At 36.5% G+C, this 14,581-nt stretch overlaps 2 protein-coding genes across 3 annotated transcripts in view; one reads left to right on the top strand and one right to left on the bottom strand.

Moving 5' to 3' along the window:
• VEZT (vezatin, adherens junctions transmembrane protein) overlaps positions 1–14,581 on the bottom strand; it is a 71,831-nt gene that overhangs the window by 36,226 nt on the left and 21,024 nt on the right. Inside the window, exons 2-4 of the mRNA XM_078449587.2 lie at positions 11,657–11,791; positions 6,004–6,090; positions 4,631–4,669 (exon numbers count right to left, since the gene is read on the bottom strand). Coding sequence (XP_078305713.1) covers positions 4,631–4,669; positions 6,004–6,090; positions 11,657–11,791 — 261 coding nt within the window. The remainder of the gene's footprint in view (positions 1–4,630; positions 4,670–6,003; positions 6,091–11,656; positions 11,792–14,581) is intronic.
• The window catches only part of LOC132693931 (uncharacterized protein C3orf20 homolog), a 192,912-nt gene that overhangs the window by 166,984 nt on the left and 11,347 nt on the right, over positions 1–14,581 (top strand). The gene's annotated exons all lie outside the window — the stretch shown is intronic.

The following is a 14,581-nucleotide window of genomic DNA, read 5'->3' as shown; positions in this document are numbered from 1 at the left end:
AACTGACCAGATGAAAGAGTTGGAAGACGGGGTGGGAAGAGCAAAAGCCTCTCTAGAACTGCAAGTTACTGCTTTTAGCTTTCCATACAATGCATGGTAAGAAGGTGAGAGATGAGGGGGTGCCTAGCTGGCCCGGTCAGAGGAGCATGTGACTTGATCTTGGAGTTGTGAGTTCAAGCCCTAGGTTGAGTGTAGAGAGTACTTAAATAAATAAACTTCAAACAAACAAACAAACAAACAAACAAACAAAATAAAACAAAAAGGGTGAGAGATGAAGTAGCAATGTTAAGAGTACATAGGTTAACTTTCACAGTAACCCTGTGATGTACATTTCATCCTCCTCTCCATTCTATAGAGGAGAAAACTGATGCCCAAAGAGATTAAGTAACTTCTAGAATTCTGATTTCAAATCCTAAGTCTTTGGTAGTCAATTATACTTTCCTACATATAGCCTGCTGTATGAGAAAATTTGAAGTTTTATTATGCATTACATGTAAGAACAGAATGATCCTATTTTAAGAAAAAATAGAACTTTTACCGGATAAGGCCTTTAGCAGTTAAAGTAAAACCATTAGGTCCAGGGTTTGAAGGCAATGGGTTTGCTCTTCTTAGCCAGTTAATCATTCCCACACAAGAGCCTACCCTGCCCTAGCTCCTCATAATGGGAACTTAATAGGAATGCAGTGATCCATATATCCAACTATGAGAGCATGTCCTCGATTGTGGGTTATGTGTCACCACATACACTCCTTTTAGAGAAGGAGAAGAATATTTTTAATATTAGTCCCATATGGATATATTTATTAATTTTCTTTCTTTAGATAAGCTCTATGTCCAATGTGGGGCTTGAACTCATGACCCCAAGATCAAGAGTCACATGCTCTACTGACTAGGCCGGCCAGGCACCCCTTTATTGATTTTCAGTTATATAAAACAAGAACATCTTGGAACGCTGGTCTTCCTTTAGCCTGGCATTATTTTTTTTTTCACCATCTACTGACACACCTTGCATGTGCCTGTGTATCACTTTTGTTTCATATTTGAACCACTGTTTCTTCTCTCTTCTTTTTCTCTTTCCTCTCCTTTTCTTTTTTCTTCCTTTCTTTCTCTCTGGTTTTTTTGTTTTTGTTTTTTTTGTTTTTTTTTGAGTTCTAGTTACCATACAATGCTACATTAGGTTTCAGGTGTACAACACAGTGATTTGACAACTCTATACATTATGCCATGCTCACCACAAGTGCAGCTACCATCTGTCACCATACAGTGTTGTTACAGTTAGCATTGACTGAATTCCCTATGCTGTGTCTTTCATCCCTGTGACTTACTCATTCCATACTGGAAGCCTGAACCTCCCACTCCCCTTTACTCATTCTGCCCATCCCTCCAACCCCCACCCCTCTGGCAACCATGTTTGTTCTCTGTATTTATGGGTCTGTTTTTGTTTTGTTTCTTTTGGTTTTCAGATTCCACGTATAAGTGAAATCATATGGTACTTATCTTTCTCTGTCTGACTCATTTCATTTAGCATAATACCCTGTAGGTCCATCCATGTTGTTGTACGTGGCAAGATCTCATTCTTCTTTTTATGGCTGAGTAATATTCATTATCTATATATCTATATATCTATATGTATATATAGATATATAGATATATATAATTTCTTCTTTATCCATTCACCTATTGATGGATACTTAGGTTGCTTCCATATCTTGGCTATTGTAAATAATGCAGCAATAAACATAGAGGTGCATTTATCTTTTTAAATTAGTGTTTTTGTTTTCTTTACGTAAATAACCATTAGTGAAACTACTGGATTGTGTGGTATTTCTGGTTTTAATTTTTTGAGGAACTTTCATATTGTTTTTCACAGTGGCTACACCAATTTACATTCCCACCAACAGTACTGAAAGTTCTTTTTTCTCTACATCCTTGTCAACATTTGTTATTTCTTGTCTTTTTGATATCAGGCATTCTGACAGGTGTAAGGTGACATCTCATTATGGCTTTGATTTGCATTTCCCTGATGATTAGGGATGCTGCACATCTTTCCGTGTGTCTCTTCACTCTTCTTAGAATCATGATTCTAAGCTTAGGAACCAATTAACTGACATTCCACCCCACTTTCACAAAGAGAAGAGCACAATTCACTTTATACTACTGTTAGGGAAGGGGTGGAAGCAAGGAGGGCAAAAGGAGGAGCATGGCAGCTTTTCAAGTAATCTTTGAAATAAATCCTCACATACTGGCCTTATTATCTGATTTGGATTCCACACACACAGAGAGATAGTAAAACATTAAGCATTAAAAATCAAGTTTTTGCTATAAAAGCTTTAAATCCTACCTTTTATGAGACCTCAATGTACCTACATTTGGGTAAGTTTAAAGAAGCCTAACTTAAGGAAGGCTAAGGCTCACAAAGAGAGGGAAAGCTATTAACACAGAATGGGAGCTTTGCCTCTTCAAAGCCCCTTGTACAGATATGCTGCTTAATCAGGTACGCTTTCTTTAACACCATCCTTAGCATCAGAACTGTTTGCAAAACTGGGATAATGTTTCCCCAAAACCATTGTGCTTTGAGGCAGTACTAGTAGCTTTAGGAATATGTGATTCAAGAATGTGACAAACTACTTACAATTACCTATAAATACAAATGAACTTGAAAGGGACCAAGACACTCTAAATAATTAAAGCAGTATTATCTAGTGACTAGACTGTCTCTGCAAAGGAAGAACTTGAACTATATTCTGATCACAATAGCTATAAAATTAAATCAGATTACACTGAGGAATTAAGTTTTTTCTTAAGGATAAATTATAAAATTGTATATTACTCTTTAATTATAGAAATGAGAACTGCAGGGGCACCTGGGTGGCTCAGTTAAGTGTCCAACTTTGGCTCAGGCCATGATCTCATGACTCATGAGTTTGAGCCCCACATCAGGCTCTGTGCTGACAGCTCAGAGCCTGAAGCCTCTTCAGATTCTGTGTCTCCCTCTCTCTCTGCCCCTCCCCTGCTCGTGCTCTGTCTCTCTCTCAAAAATAAATAAACATTAAAAAAAAATGAGAACTGCAGAAAATAGGGAAACTGCTGCAATATGCCAATCAAACTAGTGGGAAAATAGACACCTGCTATATTAAGAAACATCTCACAAAAGCCCTATTTGGACCGAGGTCCAAGTGTCAAACAAGCGAAGAAATTTAAAAGCTACTAATACTGATTGACTAGATATTATATTATCATCTTTATGGTTGGATGCTCTGCGCTGTGGGGAAGTGCACTAGGTGAACTTTGGCTCACCCTTAACAAGTTTGAGTGCTGAGACCTAGTTAGTACCTAGGTTTATATCCTGGTTCCACATCTTAAGTTATTAACTTCTCTGCTCCAGTTTCCTCATCTGCAAAATGAGGTTAAGAATAGTACCTACTTCAATAGTACCTACTATGAAAATTAAATAAGTCAATATTTGTACAATATATAGTGTCTGATGCATAGTAAGTACTGGTGCAAATTAAGTACTATGTAAGTCTTAGCTGTTAATGTTGTTAGTACACACGAAATAATTAAAACATAATAAAGAAACGCACCATAATACAATATATAAACTTGAAACATAGTGGATAATTGTTACTATAGTGTTGAAGAAAATAAGAGATCCAATAGACTGAAGTTTGTGGGAAAGGCTTTAAGGAAGAGCTGGGACTGCTTACTGAACAGACTACAGTAATAGAGGAAAAACGGAAAGGGTTCTACCATAGTATAATAGCACAAACACAGACATGCAGAACAGGTATGGAATAAAAGAAAAGGAAGACTGGGTTGGGTGATGAACAAATTGGTGGGTAAGACTGGAAAGGTAGTTTGGGGCCAAATTTTGCAGACTCTTTGATGCTAACATGATGAACTGGACTTGATTCAATGGGTAATGGTGATATTTTAAGGATCTAAACAGGAAAATGTATGAGACGGTAACTCAGGAAGATTTCTGCCTGTATGGAATGAAAGGGTATGAGAAGCACAGCTAAAAAAGAATAGACAGATTTCTGTTTTTACCCCTAGGCATGGAGAAGGGAATTATGTATGTGTCAATATATTTCAACGATCTTCTATACTTTTTAATACATTGTTCTGTTTCATAGAGCTGATGAGGATCAAATGAGGTAACATGTGTGAAAGCACTTTACAGGCTAAAAAGTGCTTCAAAAGTACTAATACCATTACCGTTATAGTTGTTATAAATGAACTTTTTAAAAATCTTTAAGAAGTACTTTAATAAAAAGGAAAAGGTTCAGATATCATGGAGCAACTGTCAGTATTTTAATAAAAGGAAAAAGGGACTGGTTCAATATCTGTATAGCTAATAAAATTTTAAGTATGTCTGACAAAGGGAAGAGTCAAGCATCTCATGCCAGAAGCCAACGGGGTAATTCCTCGTTCCATTACTATTAAATGATTTCTTTGGTAAGTACTTGCTACAGTTCTCTATAATGTAGGCACAAAAGGGATGCATACAGAAGTTGGCACTTTACAGTGAAACATGTGGCCAGTGACAAAGAACCAAGAATGAAAAGATCAGGACTATGCACACTATGATTAAACCACAGAAAAATGTATATGGATCCGTATACCTTACCACAATCCTAGTATCACTGAAGAATGAGGATGGCTCCACCTGGATAGAGATGATATTCTACGTAGGTGACAAGACACTTCATTGACCTTCTCAACATACCTACAAAGATGAAACCCTGAACAGAGAACTTGCCCATTTGGATTGCTAAAAAAGTAATTTTAGTCAGTCAAGGCATAATAACACTCAAGCCAGTGAGGTACTATGTTATAATGAAGAACCTGGGCTTGGAAACAGGAGACCTGAATTCAAATTCTAACTCTATCAATTTCTAGCTGAACATTCTTGAACAACTCACTAAGTATTCTTAAACCAAACTGAACTATCTGAATCTCAGACATTTGGAAATCTTACCACTTCCAAATGGCAAAATGCACTAAACTTTACAGTATTTGAAGTAGCAAATCAAAATGTGAAAGCACTTTGTAAACATCTCCTTACAAATGGTAATTCACAAGAATGATAATTATCATCTTAAGGTCACAGGCCAGCAGAAGATCCTGAAATCTGCCTACCCATACTTGATCGCTCCTTAGGAGAGCCATGAGAACTTCGTTACTTCAATTTTTTAGCTATACTACCTGGATTTTGCCTTGCTTAAGATGTACAAAGTTGAAGCATTCCCTCTTGGGCGGGGGGGGGGGGGGGGGGTGTCACAGGTCAAATACCAGATATACTACAGCAGAGAGCAGGAAAAAAAAAAAAAGCAAGCCTCACAGGAATCAGAGACTCTCAATGGTCACAATTCCAAGTCTCTGGGAAATTCTGTGATTACTGGTCTTGGGAGACTAAAGTTTACATATTAAGTTGTCAGGGAATGATAGATTAATGATAAATAAATCAGGGGGGAACCACTTTGATTTTGCCCAAACTCTAATCATAGACTATGGGATAAAGATACAGACAGTCAATAAGAAAAAAAAAGAAAGAAAAGAAAAAAAGGATACAGTCAAGCTCCTAATGAAAAAAAAGAAGGTCCCACTAATTGATACACTCTCTTCCTTAATGAGAGGAGTATTTGTCAATGGAGGAAGATGGCAGCAGGAAATTAGTAATCTAACAAATAAGGTTTCAATAACAACTAGAATATTCTATTCTAAATGGCTAATAACCTCTTAGAAGAGCTATGAAATAATACTAAATTAAGTCCAAATTCAAGATCCACAGTTATTGAAGAATTTCTTTTTTTTTTAGGTGACACAAACAAACTTTATTTAAACACTTTATGAAGCAGGCAGTCTCCTTTCAGAGAACTTTTCAGAATTTAGAATCAATCACTGCCCAAATCAGTAGCAAAACAAATTCTGATTCATTGTATTGTCATTAATAAACTGGAGTCCTGAAAACTGACTAAAAGAAATAGAGCAAACACTTACCAACTTGTGAAGTAAGTCATCTTTCTTATTGTACTGAGAAAAAATCCAACTTTTGATGGTTTCAGCCACTTTTAACAGGATGCTTCGCTGAAGGAGATTAATGAGATTGTACAGGATACATTAAACCACACCCACACAGCGGAAAAACTGCAAATAACTTACTTCTAACTAACCAAAATTTTTATTAGAAAAAGGAAGGAAAAAAATCATCTTGGTTATATCCTTTGTCAGTATGTCTCAGGCTCCTTAATAGTTCCCAGATTTACTTGCGTATCAGAATCACCTAGATATTTTAGTTAGAAACATATTCTTGGGTCCCCAAAACCAAAGGTTCAGATTCATTAGGTTTGGATGAGACCTGAAAAGCAGATTTAAAAAAAAAAAATTCTTATTTATTCATTTATTTGAAAAATTTTAATGTTTATTTAATTTTGAGAGACAGAGCGTGAGCAAAGGGGGAGAGGGAAGGCAGACAACAAGGGAGACACGGAATCTGAAGCAGGCTCCAGGCTCTGAGCTGTCAGCACAGAGCCAGACATGGGGCTTGAACCCACAAACTGCAAGATCGTGACCTGAGCCAAAGTCAGATGCTTAACCAACTGGGCCATCTAGGTGCCCTGAACAGCAGATTTTTATTTTTATTTTTATTATTTATTTTATTTTTTTAATATATGAAATTTACTGTCAAATTGGTTTCCATACAACACCCAGTGCTCATCCCAAAAGGTGCCCTCCTCAATACCCATCACCCACCCTCCCCTCCCTCCCACCCCCCATCAACCCTCAGTTTGTTCTCAGTTTTTAACAGTCTCCTATGCTTTGGCTCTCTCCCACTCTAACCTCTTTTTTTTTTTTTTTTCCTTCCCCTCCCCCATGGGTTTCTGTTAAGTTTCTCAGGATCCACATAAGAGTGAAACCATATGGTATCTGTCTTTCTCTGTATGGCTTATTTCACTTAGCATCACACTCTCCAGTTCCATCCACGTTGCTACAAAAGGCCATATTTCATTTTTTCTCATTGCCACGTAGTATTCCATTGTGTATATAAACCACAATTTCTTTATCCATTCATCAGTTGATGGACATTTAGGCTCTTTCCATAATTTGGCTATTGTTGAGAGTGTGAACAGCAGATTTTTAAAAGAGCACTCAGAAGTTATCCTGATGCAGCTCATTTGTCTTCGGTACCCTATATACTATCTATGTCAAGATGACAGTATATATTTTATTTTATTTTTTTATTTTTTTTATTTTTATTTTTTTTAATTTTTTTTTTCAACGTTTTTTTATTTATTTTTGTGACAGAGAGAGACATAGCATGAACGGGGGAGGGGCAGAGAGAGAGGGAGACACAGAATCGGAAACAGGCTCCAGGCTCCGAGCCGTCCATCAGCCCAGAGCCGACGCGGGGCTCGAACTCACGGACCGCGAGATCGCGACCTGGCTGAAGTCGGACGCTTAACCGACTGCGCCACCCAGGAGCCCCGACAGTATATATTTTAATGAAAATCACAGGGTGTTCCAAGTTCTCAAATACTAAGAACATTTTCATGCCACAATGCTAAGGCATAAAGATATTTTAATCAACTTTAGAAAAAGTGTCTCATACTGAAATAATTTTTATTATTGAACCAATCAAAAATTCAATTTACCTTAATGTTAATAGCCTATTATCTGAGTAAATGCAGTTTACATTCATTGAGTGATTACTATATCCTGAGTACTAAAAAAGGGTCATAGGAACAAAGATAAATACATATAACTGCTATTTTCAAAAACTTAGAAGAGAAAGTAAATAATTACAAATCAATGTAAAGTCTCGGAAAGTGTGGGAAAAGATGTCAATAGGTGTTAACACTGACGCTATACCCTAACAGATGAGCAGAAATTTTAACAAAGGAGGGAGAACATTCTGGGCAAGGGAACAGAATGAGTAAAGGGGACAGCCATGTAACCACCTGCCATGGTCATGGTGGCATAGTCTGGGCTATGACCCAAGGGAAGAAGGGAATAGTAACGAACACTGAGAGGGTTTTTAAAGAACTTTGGTCTTATATGCCATAATAGTTTAGACTTTATACTGTAGGCTATGAGGAGCACCTTGCATAAGATTTTTATGCAAGGATATGAAACAATAAATATCAGCATTTTAGAAAAATAACTGGCTACAGCACAGAGATGGTACTAGCAGGAAATAACTGTAGCCAAGAAGTATCATTAGAAGGATATTTAATAGTCCAGCTAAACAATGATAAAGGCCTAAAGCAGGGTAACAAAAAATGGTAATGAACAAGGGTTGGATTTTAGAGACATAAGAAGGTGACTTACCATTTAGTGACCAAATTAATGTGGGAGTGATAGGAAACTTAAGATAACAGAGAGTGGTAATTTGGGAATATGGAAAGAATATTGTTTGTTTTGGGAGTGCTGAGTTGAAAAAAGTTCTGTTTTACATATTCTGAATCTGAGTTTCCTGGGGTATAGGGCAGGTGAAAATGTTTGACAAGCATCCAGAACTGAGAGAAGACAGAATGCATATAAGTGGCCAATGAGGGCAAGAAAGTACATGAGATCACTCAGAGAAACAGGTCAAGCAAAGAGGCCTGATGCTCAAAGTTTATGGGAGGAACGTTTAAGAATAATCACAGGAAAAGAAACTAGAAAAATATACAGAGAATAAATATTCACAGTGAGAATCCCAATATAGCTACTCAGTAAGTACTTAACAATAACATTAAAAAATAAAAGTGAAAAAAGGGTGATTAATCCTAAATATAGCTTCATCACCATCTCATATAATAATAAAAAAATCTGCTTTCAAAAGAAAATAATCGGTACTTCACTGCTTGAACAGAACTTTGGGGGCAATTCTAAAAATATATCCCCTGAGAAGGAACTAAGTAATACAACAAATCTTTCTAAAATTCAGCTGCCCCAGATTTAGAAAAACTCCATTTTAGAAAAATTTAGCTCATACAATTGAAATGTGTAATATGAAGGCTAAAGGAACTTTCTGGACATGTGGTGATTTTTTTAAAATGTTTATTTTTGAGAGAGAGAAAGGGAGAGAGACAGAGCACAAGCAGGGGAGGGACAGAGAGAGAGAGGAAGACAAAGAATCCAAAACAGGCTCCAGTATCCAAAGCCAGCTCCAGGCTCTGAGCTGTCAGCACAGAGCCCGATGAGGCGCTCGAACCCACAAGCTGTGACCTGAGCCAAAGTCGGACACTTAACCGACTGAGCCACCATGTGGTAATTTTGAAACGCATTCTCTGGCTATGCTTTTTACTGGTCCTTAATTTCTGAGGGATGAAATTTTCAACTCTCATTTTATTTATTTATAAGTTAATAATAACATTTCTATATGTAAAAATACCTATCATAAATGAAAAGGATTAAAACCTATAAAACCCAAGTTTTTGCCTAACAACAAAAAAACGCCAATGCCCATATCCTGGCTAAGACTATCCCTTGGCCCATTTTTTTCTTTTGTGGCCAAGTAATCTCAAATCCAAGTCTTAATCTATAAATAACCTGTTAGCTGTATCCTTAGGTTTTGCTTTCAAAATTCTTCCCAGGAACATCCACATTTGAAAGGGTCAGGGAGAAGAAAGGGTTTAAGTGCAGAGGAATAGCAAACTGGTTCTGATCTGTGTGAGCTCTAACTCCCTAACTCCCACCCTGTAAGTGTCAGTCAAAAAACATTTCTCCAGTATTTATTCTGCTCTGGCAAATGGGACCAGCTTGGTTATCTCACATTGTAGGGATTTTTCTAAGAACAGGAGAAAAGATACTTCTCTCTCTATCACCACAGAGTAAGTAACTAATTGAAAACTTTAAAAGCCTCCTCCCCAAAATAATGATGTCTTGTAATAAAACAATGATTAAACTAGAATGTTTAGGAAATGAGGTAATCTGGGTTTTTTTCCTATTAAATTAGAATTCCTTTTGTTAAAACTGAAATGTACTGGAATATCTTCTTATTTTAATAAGTATGGCTAATAGAACATAAATGAATCTATTAAATGCATTTTACAGAACATAATTGATGGTAATGGAGATTCTTTTTAGTATCTTAGCCTCGCAATGTTGTAGTCAACTGAGATATTTATTGTATAAAAAGATACTGTGCAGGGGCACCTGGGTGGCTCAGTTGGTTAAGCATCTGACTCTCGATTTTGGCTCAGGTCATGATCTCATGGTTCATGAGATCGAGCCCCATATAGTGCTCTGTGCATACAATGCAGAGCCTGCTTGGGATTCTCTCCTCCTTCTTTTTCTGCCCCTTCCCCGCCCACACTCTCTTTCGCAAAATAAATTAATAAATAAACATTAAAAAAAAAGATACTGCACAGATATAAAGGGCATCAGAAATTGAGGTAAATATACCCACTCCATCATATACCCTTGAAACTGTTTGTGAAATATGTTATCAATTTGCTTTCTTATAACTTGTGCTCTCTTTTATTTTAATTTTTCTTCCTTTTTTTTATATGTAATTTATTGTCAAATTGGTCTCCATACAACACCCAGTGCTCATCCCAACAGGTGCCCTCCTCAATAGCCATCACCTACCCTCCCCTCCCTCCCACCCCCCATCAACCCTCAGTTTGTTCTCAGTATTTAAGAGTCTCTTATGGTTTGCCTCCCTCTCTGTAGCTTTTTTTTCCCCCTACCCCTTCCCCTGGTCTTCTGTTGAGTTTCTCAGGATCCACAAATGAGTGAAAACATATGGTATCTGTCTTTCTCTGCCTGACTTATTTCACTTAACATAACACTTTCCAGTTCCATCCATGTTGCTACAAATGGCCAGATTTCATTCTTTCTCATTGCCAACTAGTATTCCATTGTATATATAAACCACATCTTCTTAATCCATTTGTCAGTTGATGGTCATTTAGGCTCTTCCCATAATTTGGCTATTGTTGAAAGTGCTGCTGTAAACATTGGGGTACAAGTGCCCCTATGCATCAAGCACTCGTGTATCCCTTGGGTAAATTCCTAGCAGTGCTATTGCTGGGTCATAGGGTAGGTCTATTTTTAATTTTCTGAGGAACCTCCACACTGCTTTCCAGAGCGGCCGCACCAATTTGCATTCCCACCAACAGTGCAAGAGGGTTCCCGTTGCTCCACATCCTCGCCAGCATCTATAGTCTCCTGATTTGTTCATTTTAGCCACTCTGACTGGCGTGAGGTGGTATCTCAGTGTGGTTTTGATTTGTATTTCCCTGATTAGGAGTGATGTTAATTGTGCTCTCTTTTAAAAAATATGAAAAGAAAAAAATTTCAATTAATATGAGTCCTACTGGTTGAATTCTTATTAAGGCTTTAGTATATTTTTCTGGTTCCCTCTAAACAACTTCAATATTTGAATAAACAATATATTTTAATCTTCAACCATATTAATTTCCATTTATTATAGAAGTTACTGAGATAGTCCAAAACAGCAAAGATTTATGTTTATCTAAACAGTTTTGTACTACTGATGAAATAAAACATAATATCTTAAACCAGTGTTGAGGAAGACATGGAGGTACCTATGTGTTTTTTTTGTTTTGTTTTGTTTTTGCAAGGGTAAAGGTAAAGGCACTTTGAATAATTAGTGAGGTGAAGAACAAGAGATTAATCAGAGAGAATGAGCGTGATTTCTTACTTTTGGCAGGGCTCTTGCAGGAGGCTTTTGTTGTCCCTCTGTCACTGTGCTTTTTTCTGGTTTTGGTGACAGAGAAGAGCATATTTCAAAGTCTGTATGTCCCAGATCCTGTAAGTACTGGTAAAGTGGAGAATTCTGAAAAAGACATGAAATAAAGCAAATTTCAAGATCACTGCTATTTAAAAAGCTTAGAGGTCAAATTCAATAGGAAACTCACTATCATGACCAGTATGCCCCAATTCTTTAAGGCTTCATCTATTAAAAAGTGAATTATCTGTCACATTGCCATTTAACATTAAAAAAAAAAAATCAACAATTCAACAGAGGGACCCAAAAAAGGAAAAAACTCTAAACACAGATTTTTCTGAGTGGGTACCAGCAAGAAAAAATGGATTTAGGAATATAAATAGATTTGTAAAGCAATTTCTTTGCCCAAATATTTGTAGTATTAGAGTAGATTACTTCAAAATAGCCAAGCCTGACTATAGATAGCTCCTAAGAGGGCCTACAATGAAAAGTAGTTATTACTTGAAGCTAAGAATTAAGCAATGATTATACTACATTAATTATAATTTTATACTATCATATTCACTAATTCATTCAAGCAAAAGTATGTATGACCTACCATATGTCTGCCACTGTAAACAATCTTAAAACTCCAAGAAAATTACCTAAAATAAGCTGTATCTCACATACAACCATAAGGCAAACAAGAGATTCTGTGGCTAATAAAAGCATTAGAACATGGTGGTTAAGAACACAAACTCTGGAGCCAGACTACAGGTTCAAATCCCAACTGTGCCTCTTATTGGTTGAATATCCTATGACAGTTTAAATTCTTTGCTTCAGCTGTCTCATCTTAAAATAGGAATAATAATTACACCTTGTTCATAGGGTCCTTTCAAGGACTAAATACATACAAGGCACTTAGAACAGTACCTGGTCCATAGTAATCACTCAAATTACACTTCAACTATATATAAGCCAGGTGGAAAGAGCACAGGTTTTGGAACAGACAAAACAAAAAAACAAACAAACAAAATTACTCCAATCATCAGATGCATCAGCATCACTGTTGGATGAAAATACATGGCACAATTCTTTCTGGATAAATAGCAAGCTTTAATTTTAACTTTGTCTTCTCTAAAGCACAAAGTTGGTGACATGTTTAAAAATAAACCCTGATTCCATTCAACAAAAATATTTAATACTTTAAAAAAGACCTTACGTTAGGTAGTAGAGATAAAATAACAACCACCATGAAAACAATAGTAAACAGCAACACAGCTAATGTAGTATCATGTGGCAAAAGCTTAACTAAACATTCTACTTGCATCATTTCACTTAAGGTTCACAACAAACTTTAAAAAGTATTATGATCATTGTTATTGTTAATACCCATTTCATAAATGAGGAAACAGACTCACTCTGTTAGATACAGAAAGCAGGATAGGTCTGATTCCAAAGCCAACACTCTGAAATATTATACTATACTATCTAAAATAACAAACAGTCCCTCCTATGTTTAGAGAGAAAGACACCAGGGAAACTTCCTTATAACTTAGTATAGAAATATCAAGCAAATTAATAATTGCAGAATTGTATTGGATACTACGGAAACAGAAGAGGCAGTTAAGTGAGACCAATATTTCTAGGGAATATATCCTTGAGTTTGGGAAAATGAGGCAGAGTGGGAATTTGCTTGTACTGGTAGCAATTTGCTGGGTATCAATTTGACAGAATAGAAGATAAGTAAAATGCCTCCTTTTAAAGCTACATTTAATACTCTTTTGAAAAAAATACACAAAAAATTATAATAAAAGGAGGGATATGTTCTTATGTCTCTACCAGACTTAAAACCTTTGGTGGCACAAACGGTTAATCTTAACATCACCCGTAATGTATCTTCAAATATTGCCTTGATCTTCAAATATCGCCTTGAATTACTCAAATATTTTCAAAATGAGTTGTGAACCTCACCCTGCTCTGTCCCCATAGTGGCAAAAGAACAAGAATGCTTGTTCGGTTGGGCTGACCTTTCGAAAAGTTTACATACTTAAAAAAAAAAACACACAACACAACTTGTTTTTAAGGCAGAACTCTTTCTTCAAGTGAACTCCCATGGGGGAAGAACAATAAATAAGATGGATCAAAGCAGAGTTACTTTAATTCCAGGGTCATCAAAGTTTTCCTGTAAAAGGCCAGACAGTAAATATTTCACACTTTGCAGACCATATGGTCTCTATCGTAACTAATCAGTTCTGCTGCTGTGGTGCAAAAGCAGCCACAGCACTACATAAAACAATGAGTGTGGTTATGCTCCAATAAAACTTTATTTATGGAAATACTGACCTTCTTATAATTTTCATATGTCACAAAATATCATTCTTTTGATACTTCCCCTGACCATTTAAAAACGTGAAGTCCACTCTGAGTTCACCAGCCACAGAAAATCAGGCAGGAGCAGAGGACAAATCTGCCCCAAAAGCATTAGTTTGCTGACCCCAGTTTTAATTAAAGGCTCAGTCAAGACCTTGAGGCACACTCTGATTGCTAACTGTTCTCTGGCAACAGGCTTCAGGGTGGGGAAGGGGGCTAAATTTCTTTTCATTCAAATTCTAATACCTTTCTTACTCCACACTTAGCTGATGAGTGTCAGCACTGACCCCCAAAGTCCCTTCCTTTTCCAGTTCATATCACAGCTCACAAAATAACAAAATGGAAAATTTTAAAAGTAATTAAATAGAAGAGAAACAATGAATACTTTGTTCTCCATATGTGTTCTGCACATCAACTTAAAGCATATGTACTCAGTTGGAAACACCATAATCTGGAACACTTGCTATTTCACTTTTTGCAAAATAGCAGCATTAATCATGTACCTTGAATAATACCAATAACGTCCAGAGGTGTCATTTGATACAG

The sequence above is a fragment of the Panthera onca genome, chromosome B4 (assembly GCF_046562875.1).
Source record: "Panthera onca isolate mPanOnc1 chromosome B4, mPanOnc1 haplotype 2, whole genome shotgun sequence".
NCBI classification, from domain to species: domain Eukaryota; kingdom Metazoa; phylum Chordata; class Mammalia; order Carnivora; family Felidae; genus Panthera; species Panthera onca.
This window is presented reverse-complemented; position numbering and strand designations above follow the sequence as displayed.